Genomic DNA, 18,995 nt, shown 5'->3' with positions numbered 1-18,995 from the left:
ACAGTCACCAATGATTCACCAAACTACATTTAGAAAGACGAAGCAAAGTCCTTTAAGCATGTTTTCATTTCACTCTTCTCCATCTCCTCTAACCGAAGATAATTGTATGGATAACATCCATATGTAACAAAATGTGTCAAAACTAAAGGGGTCTGAATACTTTCCGAAGGCACGGTTTATTCAGAAACTAAAGGGGTCTGAATACTTTCCAAAGGCACGGTTTATTCAGAAACTAAAGGGGTCTGAATACTTCCTGAAGGCACGGTTTATTCAGAAACTAAAGGGGTCTGAATACTTTCCGAAGGCACGGTTTATTCAGAAACTAAAGAGGTCTGAATACTTTCCGAAGGCACGGTTTATTCAGAAACTAAAGGGGTCTGAATACTTTCCAAAGGCACGGTTTATTCAGAAACTAAAGGGGTCTGAATACTTTCCAAAGGCACGGTTTATTCAGAAACTAAAGGGGTCTGAATACTTCCTGAAGGCACGGTTTATTCAGAAACTAAAGGGGTCTGAATACTTCCTGAAGGCACGGTTTATTCAGAAACTAAAGGGGTCTGAATACTTCCTGAAGGCACGGTTTATTCAGAAACTAAAGGGGTCTGAATACTTTCCAAAGGCACGGTTTATTCAGAAACTAAAGGGGTCTGAATACTTTCCAAAGGCACGGTTTATTCAGAAACTAAAGGGGTCTGAATACTTCCTGAAGGCACGGTTTATTCAGAAACTAAAGAGGTCTGAATACTTTCCGAAGGCACGGTTTATTCAGAAACTAAAGGGGTCTGAATACTTTCCAAAGGCACGGTTTATTCAGAAACTAAAGGGGTCTGAATACTTTCCAAAGGCACGGTTTATTCAGAAACTAAAGAGGTCTGAATACTTCCTGAAGGCACGGTTTATTCAGAAACTAAAGGGGTCTGAATACTTTCCAAAGGCACGGTTTATTCAGAAACTAAAGGGGTCTGAATACTTTCCAAAGGCACGGTTTATTCAGAAACTAAAGGGGTCTGAATACTTCCTGAAGGCACAGTTTATTCAGAAACTAAAGGGGTCTGAATACTTCCTGAAGGCACGGTTTATTCAGAAACTAAAGGGGTCTGAATACTTTCCAAAGGCACTGTTTATTCAGAAAGTATTCCTACCTTCTTTTTTTGTTACATTTTAAAATATGGCTGTAATGTATGGTTTCCCATCTACACACAATACCCCATAATGACATCACAATACCCCATAATGACATCACAATACCCCATAATGACAAAGCAAAAACAGGTTTTTAGAAATGTTTGCTAATTTATAAAAAATAAACTGAAATATCACATTTACATTCAGGCCAAAGAGTTCAATCTCGTTTTCATCAGACCAGAGAATCTTGTTTCTAATGGTCTAAGAGTCATTAGGTGGCTTTTGGCAAACTCCAAGCTGGCGGTCATGTGCCTTTCACTGAGAAAGGTTGCAAGTTCAAATCCCCGAGCTGTCAAGGTACAAATCTGTCGTTCTGCCCCTGAACAGGCAGTTAACCCTCTGTTCCTAGGCCGTCATTGAAAATAAGAATTTGTTCTTAACTGACTTGCCTAGTTAAATAAAGGTAAAATAAAAAATAAAAAAGTGGCTTCCGTCTGGCCACTCTACCATAAAGGCCTGATTGGTGGAGTGCTGCAGAGATGGTTGTCCTTCTGGAAGGTTCTCCCATCTCCACAGAGGAACTCTGTAGCTCTGTCAGAGTGACCATCGGGTTCTTGGCCACCTCCCTGACCAAGGCCATTCTCCCCAGATTGTTCAGCTTAGCCGGGCGGCCAGCTCTGGCCGCAAAAGGCATGGATTTTTTTAGGGGGCATTGCGGCCACACAAAGGGGATTCCGCCGTGAAATTCTAGGCATTATCAAGTGCTGGTCAAATTGTGAATGAGTGACTGATGTAGTGTGTACAGCCTGCGCTAAAAAATCCAAAGCAGAGCTCATGCCTTTCAAGCAACCTTTTTCAAATCTTCATCAGAGCCTCATCATGCAGCCTTACAATGTATTAAACATCAAAACATAACCCAACGTCAGTAGAACAACTAAAGTTACATATATAAGTCTAAATGAAGCATATAGGAGTACCTGTTTCTTTGGTGACCGCTCAACACAGAACAGCCGCATGTGCGCCCTCCCTCAAATCTCTTGGAGAAAATATCCTTTCTATTTTATTCAGCTTTGTTCAATTGTATTCCTCATACTATAAAATAATACCAGGGAATTCTAAGCAAATCTTGTCTGCTAAATGAACTAGTGTAGCCTAGAGCCATATGGCACAGCCAGATCAGGGCCTAACATAAGGACTGACTCAGAGGATGCTATTGTGTTGTTCTGAAATAGACTACATTTTCTTCACACCTGTCTGTCTAAAATAAATAATGAATTTATTGTGAATGTGTAGGCTAGATTAAATGAATTTATTGTGAATGTGTAGGCTAGATTAAATGAATTTATTGTGAAGGTGTAGGCTAGATTAAATGAATTTATTGTGAAGGTGTAGGCTAGATTAAATGAATTTATTGTGAATGTGTAGGCTAGATTAAATGAATTTATTGTGAAGGTGTAGGCTAGATTAAATGAATTTATTGTGAAGGTGTAGGCTAGATTAAATGAATTTATTGTGAAGGTGTAGGCTAGATTAAATGAATTTATTGTGAAGGTGTAGGCTAGATTAAATGAATTTATTGTGAAGGTGTAGGCTAGATTAAATGAATTTATTGTGAAGGTGTAGGCTAGATTAAATGAATTTATTGTGAAGGTGTAGGCTAGATTAAATGAATTTATTGTGAAGGTGTAGGCTAGATTAAATGAATTTAAATGAATTAAATGAATTTATTGTGAAGGTGTAGGCTAGATTAAATGAATTTATTGTGAAGGTGTAGGCTAGATTAAATGAATTTATTGTGAAGGTGTAGGCTAGATTAAATGAATTTATTGTGAAGGTGTAGGCTAGATTAAATGAATTTATTGTGAAGGTGTAGGCTAGATTAAATGAATTTATTGTGAAGGTGTAGGCTAGATTAAATGAATTTATTGTGAAGGTGTAGGCTAGATTAAATGAATTTATTGTGAAGGTGTAGGCTAGATTAAATGAATTTATTGTGAAGGTGTAGGCTAGATTAAATGGATATATTGTGAAGGTGTAGGCTAGATTAAATGCATTTATTGTGAAGGTGTAGGCTAGATTAAATGCATTTATTGTGAAGGTGTAGGCTAGATTAAATTAATTTATTGTGAAGGTGTAGGCTAGATTAAATGCATTTATTGTGAAGGTGTAGGCTAGATTAAATGGATTTATTGTGAAGGTGTAGGCTAGATTAAATGCATTTATTGTGAAGGTGTAGGCTAGATTAAATGAATTGATTAGACTTTTAAAAAAGTAGATGTTCCAAAGGTCAGTGGCTTGTAGGCGATCTGTGGAGGCCAGGAGATGCTAAATGTGTTTATGTTCGTGGCTGACAAAACATTGACTGCCACAGCCTTAGAATAAATTGCCATTAGATTTGCCCATGGTCTTTTCAGATCACCCAGTATGCAGCCAGCTACCCTAACCCCACAGAGCCAGATGAGCCCCAACTCTAAACCAGCCAGCTACCCTAACCCCACAGAGCCAGATGAGCCCCAACTCTAAACCAGCCAGCTACCCTAACCCCACAGAGCCAGATGAACCCCAACTCTAAACCAGCCAGCAACCCTAACGCCACAGAGCCAGATGAACCCCAACTCTAAACCAGCCAGCAACCCTAACGCCACAGAGCCAGATGAACCCCAACTCTAAACCAGCCAGCAACCCTAACGCCACAGAGCCAGATGAACCCCAACTCTAAACCAGCCAGCTACCCTAACCCCACAGAGCCAGATGAGCCCCAACTCTAAACCAGCCAGCTACCCTAACCCCACAGAGCCAGATGAACCCCAACTCTAAACCAGCCAGCAACCCTAACGCCACAGAGCCAGATGAACCCCAACTCTAAACCAGCCAGCAACCCTAACGCCACAGAGCCAGATGAGCCCCAACTCGAAACCAGCCCCAGCCAGCTACCCTAACCCCACAGAGCCAGAGACCCAACTCTAAGCCAGCAGCAGCCAGCTACCCTAACCCCACAGAGCCAGAGACCCAACTCTAAGCCAGCCCCAGCCAGCTACCCTAACCCCACAGAGCCAGAGACCCAACTCTAAGCCAGCCCCAGCCAGCTACCCTAACCCCACAGAGCCAGAGACCCAACTCTAAACCAGCCCCAGCCAGCCAGCCAGCTACCCTAACCTCAAAGAGCCAGATGAGCCCCAACTCTAAACCAGCCCCAGCCAGCTACCCTAACCCCACAGAGCCAGAGCCCCAACTCTAAACCAGCCCCAGCCAGCCAGCTACCCTAACCCCACAGAGCCAGATGAGCCCCAACTCTAAACCAGCCCCAGCCAGCTACCCTAACCCCACAGAGCCAGAGCCCCAACTCTAAACCAGCCCCAGCCAGCTACCCTAACCCCACAGAGCCAGAGCCCCAACTCTAAACCAGCCCCAGCCAGCCAGCTACCCTAACCCCACAGAGCCAGAGACCCAACTCTAAACCAGCCCCAGCCAGCCAGCTACCCTAACCCCACAGAGCCAGAGCCCCAACTCTAAACCAGCCCCAGCCAGCTACCCCTAACCCCACAGAGCCAGAGACCCAACTCTAAACCAGCCCCAGCCAGCCAGCTACCCTAACCCCACAGAGCCAGAGACCCAACTCTAAACCAGCCCCAGCCAGCCAGCTACCCTAACCCCACAGAGCCAGAGACCCAACTCTAAACCAGCCCCAGCCAGCCAGCTACCCTAACCCCACAGAGCCAGAGACCCAACTCTAAACCAGCCCCAGCCAGCTACCCCTAACCCCACAGAGCCAGAGACCCAACTCTAAACCAGCCCCAGCCAGCCAGCTACCCTAACCCCACAGAGCCAGAGACCCAACTCTAAACCAGCCCCAGCCAGCCAGCTACCCTAACCCCACAGAGCCAGAGACCCAACTCTAAACCAGCCCCAGCCAGCCAGCTACCCTAACCCCACAGAGCCAGATGAGCCCCAACTCTAAACCAGCCCCAGCCAGCTACCCTAACCCCACAGAGCCAGAGCCCCAACTCTAAACCAGCCCCAGCCAGCTACCCTAACCCCACAGAGCCAGAGCCCCAACTCTAAACCAGCCCCAGCCAGCCAGCTACCCTAACCCCACAGAGCCAGAGACCCAACTCTAAACCAGCCCCAGCCAGCCAGCTACCCTAACCCCACAGAGCCAGAGACCCAACTCTAAACCAGCCCCAGCCAGCCAGCTACCCTAACCCCACAGAGCCAGAGACCCAACTCTAAACCAGCCCCAGCCAGCCAGCTACCCTAACCCCACAGAGCCAGAGACCCAACTCTAAACCAGCCCCAGCCAGCCAGCTACCCTAACCCCACAGAGCCAGAGACCCAACTCTAAACCAGCCCCAGCCAGCCAGCTACCCTAACCCCACAGAGCCAGAGACCCAACTCTAAACCAGCCCCAGCCAGCCAGCTACCCTAACCCCACAGAGCCAGAGACCCAACTCTAAACCAGCCCCAGCCAGCCAGCTACCCTAACCCCACAGAGCCAGAGACCCAACTCTAAACCAGCCCCAGCCAGCCAGCTACCCTAACCCCACAGAGCCAGAGACCCAACTCTAAACCAGCCCCAGCCAGCAAGTTGATCCCAGATGAGAGAAGGCTTTGTCTGTGGATTTAGATTATGTCCTGATTCTATCCACACGTCTCATTGGCTAATCCTCATTTCACTTTTCCCGCAGGGCGAAATCTCCTGTCAAGGCGAGGGGAGTCTGCTCACATGAGGTACCATTCTGCCTCTCCCACACACACCACACTGTCCTGCACTCTCATTGGTTCACACAGGTGCAAACTCCTCCTAAACCCGTCCCCCTCAGTGCCTCATCCAATGACAACACGTGTCATTCTCAGCCGCCCACTCGCACGGAGTATGTTGATTACCTTTCCAGGATCAACATACTCTGACCCGTCTGTGTTAACCCCCTCCCCACGCGGCTCTATCGTATAAACATTGAGTGGAGGATTAGATGCATCCCAGTCAGAATCTCTCCTGTGGTGACAACACACACACACACACACACACACACACACACACACTAGCATCCACTGACTGTTCAATCTCTGAACCTCGTCCAGAGACACACAAACAACCTTTTAGAGAGATGCTGAGAGAGAGAGATGCTGAGAGAGAGAGATGCTGAGAGAGAGAGAGAGAGAGATGCTGAGAGAGAGAGAGAGATGCTGAGAGAGAGAGAGAGCTGAGAGAGAGAGATGCTGAGAGAGAGAGAGAGATGCTGAGAGAGAGAGAGAGAGAGATGCTGAGAGAGAGAGAGAGAGATGCTGAGAGAGAGAGAGAGAGAGATGCTGAGAGAGAGATGCTGAGAGAGAGAGAGAGATGCTGAGAGAGAGAGAGAGATGCTGAGAGAGAGAGAGAGAGATGCTGAGAGAGAGAGATGCTGAGAGAGAGAGACAGAGAGAGAGATGCTGAGAGAGAGAGAGAGATGCTGAGAGAGAGAGAGAGATGCTGAGAGAGAGAGAGAGAGAGATGCTGAGAGAGAGAGAGAGAGATGCTGAGAGAGAGATGCTGAGAGAGAGAGAGAGATGCTGAGAGAGAGAGAGAGATGCTGAGAGAGAGAGAGAGAGAGAGATGCTGAGAGAGAGAGAGAGAGAGATGCTGAGAGAGAGAGAGAGAGAGAGAGAGAGAGATGCTGAGAGAGAGAGAGAGATGCTGAGAGAGAGAGAGAGAGAGAGAGAGATGCTGAGAGAGAGAGAGATGCTGAGAGAGAGAGATGCTGAGAGAGAGAGAGATGCTGAGAGAGAGAGATGCTGAGAGAGAGAGATGCTGAGAGAGAGAGATGCTGAGAGAGAGAGAGATGCTGAGAGAGAGAGATGCTGAGAGAGAGAGAGATGCTGAGAGAGAGAGAGATGCTGAGAGAGAGAGAGATGCTGAGAGAGAGAGAGATGCTGAGAGAGAGAGATGCTGAGAGAGAGAGAGATGCTGAGAGAGAGAGAGATGCTGAGAGAGAGAGAGATGCTGAGAGAGAGATGCTGAGAGAGAGAGAGAGATGCTGAGAGAGAGAGAGAGATGCTGAGAGAGAGAGATGCTGAGAGAGAGATGCTGAGAGAGAGAGATGCTGAGAGAGATGCTGAGAGAGAGATGCTGAGAGAGAGAGAGATGCTGAGAGAGAGAGAGATGCTGAGAGAGAGAGAGATGCTGAGAGAGAGAGAGAGAGAGATGCTGAGAGAGAGAGAGAGATGCTGAGAGAGAGAGAGATGCTGAGAGAGAGAGATGCTGAGAGAGAGAGATGCTGAGAGAGAGATGCTGAGAGAGAGAGAGAGAGAGATGCTGAGAGAGAGAGATGCTGAGAGAGAGAGATGCTGAGAGAGAGAGAGAGAGATGCTGAGAGAGAGAGAGAGAGATGCTGAGAGAGAGATGCTGAGAGAGATGCTGAGAGAGAGATGCTGAGAGAGAGAGAGAGAGAGAGAGAGATGCTGAGAGAGAGAGAGAGAGAGAGAGAGAGATGCTGAGAGAGAGAGAGAGAGAGAGAGAGAGAGATGCTGAGAGAGAGAGAGAGAGAGAGAGAGATGCTGAGAGAGAGAGAGAGATGCTGAGAGAGAGAGAGAGATGCTGAGAGAGAGAGAGAGATGCTGAGAGAGAGATGCTGAGAGAGAGAGAGAGAGAGATGCTGAGAGAGAGAGAGATGCTGAGAGAGAGAGAGATGCTGAGAGAGAGAGATGCTGAGAGAGAGATGCTGAGAGAGAGAGAGAGAGATGCTGAGAGAGAGATGCTGAGAGAGAGAGAGAGAGATGCTGAGAGAGAGCGATGCTGAGAGAGAGAGAGAGATGCTGAGAGAGAGAGATGCTGAGAGAGAGAGAGAGAGATGCTGAGAGAGAGAGATGCTGAGAGAGAGAGAGAGAGATGCTGAGAGAGAGAGATGCTGAGAGAGAGAGATGCTGAGAGAGAGAGATGCTGAGAGAGAGAGAGAGAGAGAGATGCTGAGAGAGAGAGAGAGAGAGAGATGCTGAGAGAGAGAGAGAGATGCTGAGAGAGAGAGAGAGATGCTGAGAGAGAGAGAGAGAGAGATCCTGAGAGAGAGAGAGAGAGAGATGCTGAGAGAGAGAGAGAGATGCTGAGAGAGAGAGAGAGAGATAGATGCTGAGAGAGAGAGATGAGAGAGAGAGAGATGCTGAGAGAGAGATGCTGAGAGAGAGAGATGCTGAGAGAGAGAGAGAGAGATGCTGAGAGAGAGAGATGCTGAGAGAGAGAGAGAGAGATGCTGAGAGAGAGAGAGAGATGCTGAGAGAGAGAGAGAGATGCTGAGAGAGAGAGATGCTGAGAGAGAGAGATGCTGAGAGAGAGATGCTGAGAGAGAGAGATGCTGAGAGAGAGAGAGAGAGATGCTGAGAGAGAGAGAGAGAGATGCTGAGAGAGAGATGCTGAGAGAGAGAGAGAGATGCTGAGAGAGAGATGCTGAGAGAGAGATGCTGAGAGAGAGATGCTGAGAGAGAGAGAGAGAGAGAGAGAGATGAGAAGGGGACATTGGACTACACTTTAAATAGAGAGGAACGAGTGCACACTTAGGGGAGGAGCCAACCTGATCAGCCACCAGCCTGTGATTATGCAAGACTACACAGTCTTAGGCCTCTAGCTCATTCACTCACTTCCTCATCACCCCTCCCCCACATCAGCCACAATAATGCTAAATGACCTTGGATTGTAAACTGTCCTGGTCAAAACATATTGATTCAATGGTTGTAAAGATGGGGAGAGGTCTGTCTGTAATAAAGAGATGGGGAGAGGTCTGTCTGTAATAAAGAGATGGGGAGAGGTCTGTCTGTAATAAAGAGATGGGGAGAGGTCTGTCTGTAATAAAGAGATGGGGAGAGGTCTGTCTGTAATAAAGAGATGGGGAGAGGTCTGTCTGTAATAAAGAGATGGGGAGAGGTCTGTCTGTAATAAAGAGATGGGGAGAGGTCTGTCTGTAATAAAGAGATGGGGAGAGGTCTGTCTGTAATAAAGAGATGGGGAGAGGTCTGTCTGTAATAAAGAGATGGGGAGAGGTCTGTCTGTAATAAAGAGATGGGGAGAGGTTTGTCTGTAATAAAGAGATGCTCTGCTTTTTTGACACCACACTCCACAAAGAAAGTCCTGCAGGCTCTAGTTTGATCTTATCTGGGTTATTGTCCAGTCGTCCAGCGCTGCAAAGAAGGACCTACGCTGAACAAAAATATAAAAACGTAACATGCAACTATTTCTAACATTTTATTGAGTTGCAGTTCATATAAGAAAAATCTGTAAATTTTAAATCCATTAGGACCTAATCTATGGATTTCACATGACTGGGAATACATGCATCTGTTGGTTATAAATACCTTATAAAAAAGGTAGGGTGTGGATCAGAAAACCAGTCAGTATCTGGTGTGGATCAGAAAACCAGTCAGTATCTGGTGTGGATCAGAAAACCAGTCAGTATCTGGTGTGGATCAGAAAACCAGTCAGTATCTGGTGTGGATCAGAAAACCAGTCAGTATCTGGTGTGGATCAGAAAACCAGTCAGTATCTGGTGTGGATCAGAAAACCAGTCAGTATCTGGTGTGGATCAGAAAACCAGTCAGTATCTGGTGTGGATCAGAAAACCAGTCAGTATCTGGTGTGGATCAGAAAACCAGTCAGTATCTGGTGTGGATCAGAAAACCAGTCAGTATCTGGTGTGGATCAGAAAACCAGTCAGTATCTGGTGTGGATCAGAAAACCAGTCAGTATCTGGTGTGGATCAGAAAACCAGTCAGTATCTGGTGTGGATCAGAAAACCAGTCAGTATCTGGTGTGGATCAGAAAACCAGTCAGTATCTGGTGGGATCAGAAAACCAGTCAGTATCTGGTGTGAATCAGAAAACCAGTCAGTATCTGGTGTGAACCAAAAAAACAGTCAGTATCTGGTGTGAACCAGAAAACCAGTCAGTATCTGGTGGGATCAGAAAACCAGTCAGTATCTGGTGTGGATCAGAAAACCAGTCAGTATCTGGTGTGGATCAGAAAACCAGTCAGTATCTGGTGGGATCAGAAAACCAGTCAGTATCTGGTGTGAATCAGAAAACCAGTCAGTATCTGGTGTGAACCAAAAAAACAGTCAGTATCTGGTGTGAACCAGAAAACCAGTCAGTATCTGGTGGGATCAGAAAACCAGTCAGTATCTGGTCTGGATCAGAAAACCAGTCAGTATCTGGTGTGGATCAGCAAACCAGTCAGTATCTGGTGTGGATCAGCAAACCAGTCAGTATCAGGTGTGGATCAGAACACCAGTCAGTATCTGGTGTGGATCAGAAAACCAGTCAGTATCTGGTGTGGATCAGAAAACCAGTCAGTATCTGGTGTGGATCAGAAAACCAGTCAGTATCTGGTGTGAACCAAAAAAACAGTCAGTATCTGGTGTGAACCAGAAAACCAGTCAGTATCTGGTGGGATCAGAAAACCAGTCAGTATCTGGTGTGGATCAGAAAACCAGTCAGTATCTGGTGTGGATCAGAAAACCAGTCAGTATCTGGTGTGGATCAGCAAACCAGTCAGTATCAGGTGTGGATCAGAACACCAGTCAGTATCTGGTGTGGATCAGAAAACCAGTCAGTATCTGGTGTGGATCAGAAAACCAGTCAGTATCTGGTGTGGATCAGAAAACCAGTCAGTATCTGGTGTGGATCAGAAAACCAGTCAGTATCTGGTGTGGATCAGAAAACCAGTCAGTATCTGGTGTGGATCAGAAAACCAGTCAGTATCTGGTGTGGATCAGAAAACCAGTCAGTATCTGGTGGGATCAGAAAACCAGTCAGTATCTGGTGTGGATCAGAAAACCAGTCAGTATCTGGTGTGACCACCATGTGCCTCATGCAGCGCGACACATCTCCTTCACATAGAGTTGATCAGGCTGTTGATTGTGGCCTTTTGAATGTTGTCTCACTCCTCTTCAATGGCGAAGTTGCTGGATATTGGACTGGAACACGCTGTCATATTACTGTCCAGTCATACCCAAACATGCTCAATGGGTGACGTTGATCCAGAGCATCCCAAACATGCTCAATGGGTGACAAGTCTGGTGAGTATGCAGGCCTTGGAAGAACTAGGACATTTTCAGCTTCCAGGAATTGTGTGTAGATCCTTGTGACATCCTTGTGACGTGCATTATCATGCTGAAACATGAGGTGATGGCGGTGGATGAATGGCACGACAATGGGCCTCAGGATCTCGTCACGGTATCTCTGTGCATTCACATTGCCATCAATAAAATGCAATTGCTTTCACTGTCTGTAGCTTATGCCTGCCCATACCATAACCCCACCATGGGGCGCTCTGTTCACAACGTTGACATCAGTAAACACCATACCATAACCCCACCATGGGGCCCTCTGTTTACAACGTTGACATCAGTAAACACCATACCATAACCCCACCATGGGGCCCTCTGTTCACAACGTTGACATCAGTAAACACCATACCATAACCCCACCATGGGGCACTCTGTTTACAACGTTGACATCAGTAAAACGCTCGCCCACACAACACAACACACGCTCTGTCAAACTGTTGAAATCAGGATTTATCCGTGAAGAGCTTCTCCAGTGTGCCAGTGGCCATCATAAGGTGAGTATTTGTCCACTGAAGACGGTTACAAATACCTTATAAAAAAAGGCATTCAGAGCAAGAACGAGAACGCAGATGAGCTTCCCTGAGAAAACAGGTGTAGAAACAGCTGACTAGTGGTGTCTATTCAGCAGCCTGATGGTCTGGGGGCAGAAACAGCTGACTAGTGGTGTCTATTCAGCAGTCTGATGGTAGAAACAGCTGACTAGTGGTGTCTATTCAGCGGTCTGATGGTAGAAACAGCTGACTAGTGGTGTCTATTCAGCAGTCTGATGGTCTGATGGTAGAAACAGCTGACTAGTGGTGTCTATTCAGCGGTCTGATGGTAGAAACAGCTGACTAGTGGTGTCTATTCAGCGGTCTGATGGTAGAAACAGCTGACTAGTGGTGTCTATTCAGCGGTCTGATGGTAGAAACAGCTGACTAGTGGTGTCTATTCAGCAGTCTGATGGTCTGATGGTAGAAACAGCTGACTAGTGGTGTCTATTCAGCAGTCTGATGGTAGAAACAGCTGACTAGTGGTGTCTATTCAGCAGCCTGATGGTAGAAACAGCTGACTAGTGGTGTCTATTCAGCAGTCTGATGGTCTGGGGGTAGAAACAGCTGACTAGTGGTGTATATTCAGCAGTCTGATGGTCTGATGGTAGAAACAGCTGACTAGTGGTGTCTATTCAGCAGCCTGATGGTCTGATGGTAGAAACAGCTGACTAGTGGTGTCTATTCAGCAGCCTGATGGTAGAAACAGCTGACTAGTGGTGTCTATTCAACAGTCTGATGGTCTGGGGGTAGAAACAGCTGACTAGTGGTGTCTATTCAGCAGTCTGATGGTAGAAACAGCTGACTAGTGGTGTCTATTCAGCAGCCTGATGGTAGAAACAGCTGACTAGTGGTGTCTATTCAGCAGCCTGATGGTCTGGTGGTAGAAACAGCTGACTAGTGGTGTCTATTCAGCAGCCTGATGGTCTGGGGGTAGAAACAGCTGACTAGTGGTGTCTATTCAGCAGCCTGATGGTCTGGGGGTAGAAACAGCTGACTAGTGGTGTCTATTCAGCAGCCTGATGGTCTGGGGGTAGAAACAGCTGACTAGTGGTGTCTATTCAGCAGTCTGATGGTAGAAACAGCTGACTAGTGGTGTCTATTCAGCAGCCTGATGGTAGAAACAGCTGACTAGTGGTGTCTATTCAGCAGCCTGATGGTCTGGTGGTAGAAACAGCTGACTAGTGGTGTCTATTCAGCAGCCTGATGGTCTGGGGGTGGTCTGGGGTAGAAACAGCTGACTAGTGGTGTCTATTCAGCAGCCTGATGGTCTGGGGGTAGAAACAGCTGACTAGTGGTGTCTATTCAGCAGCCTGATGGTCTGGGGGTAGAAACAGCTGACTAGTGGTGTCTATTCAGCAGCCTGATGGTCTGGGGGTAGAAACAGCTGACTAGTGGTGTCTATTCAGCAGCCTGATGGTAGAAACAGCTGACTAGTGGTGTCTATTCAGCAGTCTGATGGTCTGGGGGTAGAAACAGCTGACTAGTGGTGTCTATTCAGCAGTCTGATGGTCTGGGGGTAGAAACAGCTGACTAGTGGTGTATATTCAGCAGTCTGATGGTCTGATGGTAGAAACAGCTGACTAGTGGTGTCTATTCAGCAGCCTGATGGTCTGATGGTAGAAACAGCTGACTAGTGGTGTCTATTCAGCAGCCTGATGGTAGAAACAGCTGACTAGTGGTGTCTATTCAACAGTCTGATGGTCTGGGGGTAGAAACAGCTGACTAGTGGTGTCTATTCAGCAGTCTGATGGTAGAAACAGCTGACTAGTGGTGTCTATTCAGCAGCCTGATGGTAGAAACAGCTGACTAGTGGTGTCTATTCAGCAGCCTGATGGTCTGGGGGTAGAAACAGCTGACTAGTGGTGTCTATTCAGCAGTCTGATGGTAGAAACAGCTGACTAGTGGTGTCTATTCAGCAGCCTGATGGTAGAAACAGCTGACTAGTGGTGTCTATTCAGCAGCCTGATGGTCTGGGGGTAGAAACAGCTGACTAGTGGTGTCTATTCAGCAGCCTGATGGTCTGGGGGTAGAAACAGCTGACTAGTGTTGTCTATTCAGCAGCCTGATGGTCTGGGGGTAGAAACAGCTGACTAGTGTTGTCTATTCAGCAGCCTGATAGTCTGGGGGTAGAAACAGCTGACTAGTGGTGTCTATTCAGCAGCCTGATAGTCTGGGTGTAGAAACAGCTGACTAGTGGTGTCTATTCAACAGCCTGATAGTCTGGGGGTAGAAACAGCTGACTAGTGTTGTCTATTCAGCAGCCTGATAGTCTGGGTGTAGAAACAGCTGACTAGTGGTGTCTATTCAGCAGCCTGATGGTCTGGGGGTAGAAACAGCTGACTAGTGGTGTCTATTCAGCAGTCTGATGGTAGAAACAGCTGACTAGTGGTGTCTATTCAGCAGTCTGATGGTCTGATGGTAGAAACAGCTGACTAGTGGTGTCTATTCAGCAGTCTGATGGTAGAAACAGCTGACTAGTGGTGTCTATTCAGCAGTCTGATGGTCTGGGGATAGAAACAGCTGACTAGTGGTGTCTATTCAGCAGCCTGATGGTCTGGGGGCAGAAACAGCTGACTAGTGGTGTCTAATCAGCAGTCTGATGGTAGAAACAGCTGACTAGTGGTGTCTATTCAGCAGTCTGATGGTCTGGGGGTAGAAACAGCTGACTAGTGGTGTCTATTCAGCAGTCTGATGGTAGAAACAGCTGACTAGTGGTGTCTATTCAGCAGTCTGATGGTCTGGGGGTAGAAACAGCTGACTAGTGGTGTCTATTCAGCAGCCTGATGGTCTGATGGTAGAAACAGCTGACTATTGGTCTACCCCTACCCGTCTACCCCTACCCTACTCCTACCCCGGTCAACAGCTCTGGATCCACCCACAGCAACTCGCCCAAGCCTCCCCCATTTCTCCTTCACCCAAATCAAGATATCTGATGTTCTGAAAGAGCTGCAAAATCTGGACTGCTACAAATCAGCTGGGCTAGACAATCTGGACCTTCTCTTTCTAAATTTATCAGCCGCAATTGGTGCAACTCCTATTACTAGCCTGTTCAACCTCCCTTTCATATCGTCTGAGATTCCCAAAGATCGCATCCCTTTGATGAGGGAAACACTCTAGACCCAAACTGTTACAGACCTACAGTTGAAGTCTGAAGTTTACATACACCTTAGCCAAACACATTTAAACTCACTTTTTCACAATGTGAACCAGCCCCAGCCAGCTACCCTAACCCCACAGAGCACGCCCAATTTTTCAGTGTTTGATTTGTTAAAAAAGTTTGAAATATCCAATAAATGTCGTTCCACTTCATGATTGTGTCCCACTTGTTGTTGATTCTTCACAAAAAAATACAGTTTTATATCTTTATGTTTGAAGCCTGAAATGTGGCAAAAGGTCGCAAAGTTCAAGGGGGCCGAATACTTTCGCAAGGCACTGTATATCTCACTGGTCACCCCAAAGCCAATTCCTCCTTTGGCAGCCTTTCCTTCCAGTTCTCTGCTGCCAATGACTGGAACAAATTGCGTAAATCTCTGAAGCTGGAGTCTTCTATCTCCCTCACTAGCTTTAAGCATCAGCTATCAGAGAAGCTCACAGATCATTGCACCTGTACACAGCCTATCTGTAAATAGTCCATCCAACTACCTCATCCCCATATTGTTTTTTTGCTCTTTTGCACCCCAGTATCTCTACTTGCACATTCATCTTCTGCTCATCTGTCACTCCAGTGTTAAATTGCTAAATTGTAATTATTTGGCCACAATTGCCTATTTATTGCCTTACCTCCCTAATCTTACCTCATTTGCACACACTGTATATAGACTTTTCTATTGTGTTATTGACTGTATGTTTGTTTATTCCATGTGTAACTCTGTGTTGTTGTTTGTGTCGAACTGCTTTTCTTTATCTTGGCCAGGTCGCAGTTGTAAATGAGAACTTGTTCTCAACTGGCCTACCTGGTTAAATAAAAAATGTAAAAGTCCTCCAGTTGTTGCCATGATGCTCCTGTCTGTGTCTGAGTGATTGAAGCGGGGAGAACAGGGCTTGGCCTTCCTGCGACACCTGGTTTTGTAGGTGTGCACCCAATGGTGCGTTCGGCTGCACGCATCACCCCCTGACTGTATGCGTAACTGACAACGTAGTCCTAGAATATTAATTAGTACACCATAAACGTAGTCCTAGAATATTAATTAGTACACCATAAACGTAGTCCTAGAATATTAATTAGTACACCATAAACGTAGTCCTAGAATATTAATTAGTACACCATAAACGTAGTCCAAGAATATTAATGTGTACATGGTAAACGTAGTCCTAGAATATTAATTAGTACACCATAAACGTAGTCCTAGAATATTAATTAGTACACCATAAACGTAGTCCTAGAATATTAATTAGTACACCATAAACGTAGTCCTAGAATATTAATTAGTACATGGTACACGTAGTCCTAGAATATTAATTAGTACACCATAAACGTAGTCCTAGAATATTAATTAGTACACCATAAACGTAGTCCTAGAATATTAATTAGTACACCATAAACGTAGTCCTAGAATATTAATTAGTACACCATAAACGTAGTCCTAGAATATTAATTAGTACATGGTACACGTAGTCCTAGAATATTAATTAGTACACCATAAACGTAGTCCTAGAATATTAATTAGTACACCATAAACGTAGTCCTAGAATATTAATTAGTACACCATAAACGTAGTCCTAGAATATTAATTAGTACATGGTACACGTAGTCCTAGAATATTAATTAGTACACCATAAACGTAGTCCTAGAATATTAATTAGTACACCATAAACGTAGTCCTAGAATATTAATTAGTACATGGTACACGTAGTCCTAGAATATTAATTAGTACACGTAGTCCTAGAATATTAGGTCTCTCTGGGTTTTTTCTCAGTATTTAGTCAGTACAGAACCTTCTAGTTATATTGTTCTTATTTGAAAATGTTTGTATTTTTGTCTTTGAGCTGTTCTTGTCAAATGAATGTTCCGTATTATGTCATGATTCATGTGGACTCCAGGAAGAGTAGCTGCTGCTTTCACAACAGGGGATCCTAATAAAATACCAATACACAGTTGATAGTGTTTTGTGTTCTGTGTTCTGTGAACCCCAGGAAGAGTAGCTGCTGCTTTCACAACAGCTAATGGGGATCCTAATAAAAAAGCAATACACAGTTGATAGTGTTTTGTGTTCTGTGTGGAACCCCAGGAAGAGTAGCTGCTGCTTTCACAACAGGGGATCCTAATAAAAAAGCAAGTTGGATTGAACGGTAGAAAACAACCAGAATGGAGGGATGTGTGTGTGTGTGGTTGCAGTATTTAGACCATATCTGTGATTGTGCACATTGTACTGTGAAGTGCAGGCACTAGTTGCCTTACTTCTCTATTCTGAGCAGAGAAACTGGGAAAGTGTGGAGCCTGTCATTGAGCCGGCATGACTGACAGGAAAGTGATACTTTCACAAGTCCAACCTGGGGTCCATCCACACTACTCTGGGTGGCCTCTCTATCACACTGTGGGGTATTTGGCACTCTGCTGCTACTAAACCTGCCCCCACCCCCCTACACACAGCACAATAGAGAAACGTCTCTCTCAAAAAACAACACCTTCCACCCAACAGAAACATGACGGTCAAATCCACCCACTGTACTAGAGGGGGGTCTAACACACAGACACCACACCACAGACAGACCATACCTGTCGTCCCCTGGCAGATGGACAGCCTCCCCGGAGCCGAACATGGACCAGGCCGAAGAAGTCTGGATGGGAATCAGACTGGGTAGGAAAGTACCATCTCTACCCTGTAGGGGGGGCCCAGGGGAGCTGGGCTGGGAATGAGACACTCTCAAAAGAGACTAGAGAGAGAGTGGATATGGGGAGAGAGAGAGGGGGAGAGAGAGACCCCGACAGAGAGAGAGAGAGACCCCAACAGAGAGAGAGAGAGAGAGAGGTGGAGAGAGAGACCCCAAGAGAGAGACCCCGACAGAGAGAGAGGGGGAGAGAGAGACCCCAAGAGAGACCGACAGAGCGAGAGACCCCGACAGAGACCAACAGAGCGAGAGACCCCGACAGAGACCAAAAGAGCGAGAGACCCCGACAGAGAAAGAGACAGGGGGAGAGAGAGAGAGATGGGGAGAGAGACCGACAGCGAGAGGGGGAGAGACCGACAGAGGGGAGAGGGAGACCCCGACAGAGAGGGGGAGAGAGAGACCGATAGAGAGACCAACAGAGGGGAGAGACAGAGAAAAAAAAACAGTTATGAAATATTTTCATGTTGGAATTTACAAGAATTTAAGTCCTCTGCTTTTGGGCTAAATAGCAGAAACGCAGACTTCCTGAAAAAAATTGATGATGTTGATATTGTAGTACTACAGGAAACATGGTGCAGAGGTGAAGCAACAACCTCCCCCCACATACAGACAGGAAGCAACAACCCCCCCCACATACAGACAGGAAGCAACAACCTTCCCTCCCCACATACAGACAGGAAGCAACAACCTTCCCTCCCCACATACAGACAGGAAGCAACAACCTTCCCTCCCCACATACAGACAGGAAGCAACAACCGACCCCCCCACATACAGACAGGAAGCAACAACCGACCCCCCCATACAGACAGGAAGCAACAACCGACCCCCCATACAGACAGGAAGCAACAACCCCCCACATACCCCCCAGAAACAACTATGACAAAGTGAAAAACTCAAATGGAGCACAGCTCCTGAAGCTCTGTGGAGCACTGGGTCTGTACATAGTCAATGGTAGGCTGAGAGGGGACTCTTCTGGTAGGTCCACCTACAGCTCTGTGGAGCACTGGGTCTGTACATAGTCAATGGTAGGCTGAGCGGGGACTCTTCTGGTAGGTCCACCTACAGCTCTGTGGAACACTGGGTCTGTACATAGTCAATGGTAGGCTGAGAGGGGACTCTTCTGGTAGGTCCACCTACAGCTCTGTGGAACGCTGGGTCTGTACACATAGTCAATGGTAGGCTGAGAGGGGACTCTTTTGGTAGGTCCACCTACAGCTCTGTGGAACACTGGGTCTGTACATAGTCAATGGTAGGCTGAGAGGGGACTCTTTTGGTAGGTCCACCTACAGCTCTGTGGAACACTGGGTCTGTACATAGTCAATGGTAGGCTGAGAGGGGACTCTTTTGCTAGGTCCACCTACAGCTCTGTGGAACACTGGGTCTGTACATAGTCAATGGTAGGCTGAGAGGGGACTCTTTTGGT

At 46.5% G+C, this 18,995-nt stretch overlaps 1 protein-coding gene across 1 annotated transcript in view; it reads right to left on the bottom strand.

The window, feature by feature from the left end:
- The window catches only part of LOC115128139 (TSC22 domain family protein 4-like), a 47,488-nt gene that overhangs the window by 11,037 nt on the left and 17,456 nt on the right, over positions 1-18,995 (bottom strand). The window contains exon 3 of the mRNA XM_065022039.1: positions 17,460-17,617. Within this exon, the coding sequence (XP_064878111.1) occupies positions 17,460-17,617 (158 nt within the window). The remainder of the gene's footprint in view (positions 1-17,459; positions 17,618-18,995) is intronic.

This window comes from Oncorhynchus nerka, linkage group LG8 (assembly GCF_034236695.1).
Source record: "Oncorhynchus nerka isolate Pitt River linkage group LG8, Oner_Uvic_2.0, whole genome shotgun sequence".
Lineage (NCBI taxonomy): Eukaryota > Metazoa > Chordata > Actinopteri > Salmoniformes > Salmonidae > Oncorhynchus > Oncorhynchus nerka.
The sequence above is the reverse complement of the archived record's forward strand: the minus strand, read 5'-3'. Positions and strand labels throughout refer to the sequence as shown.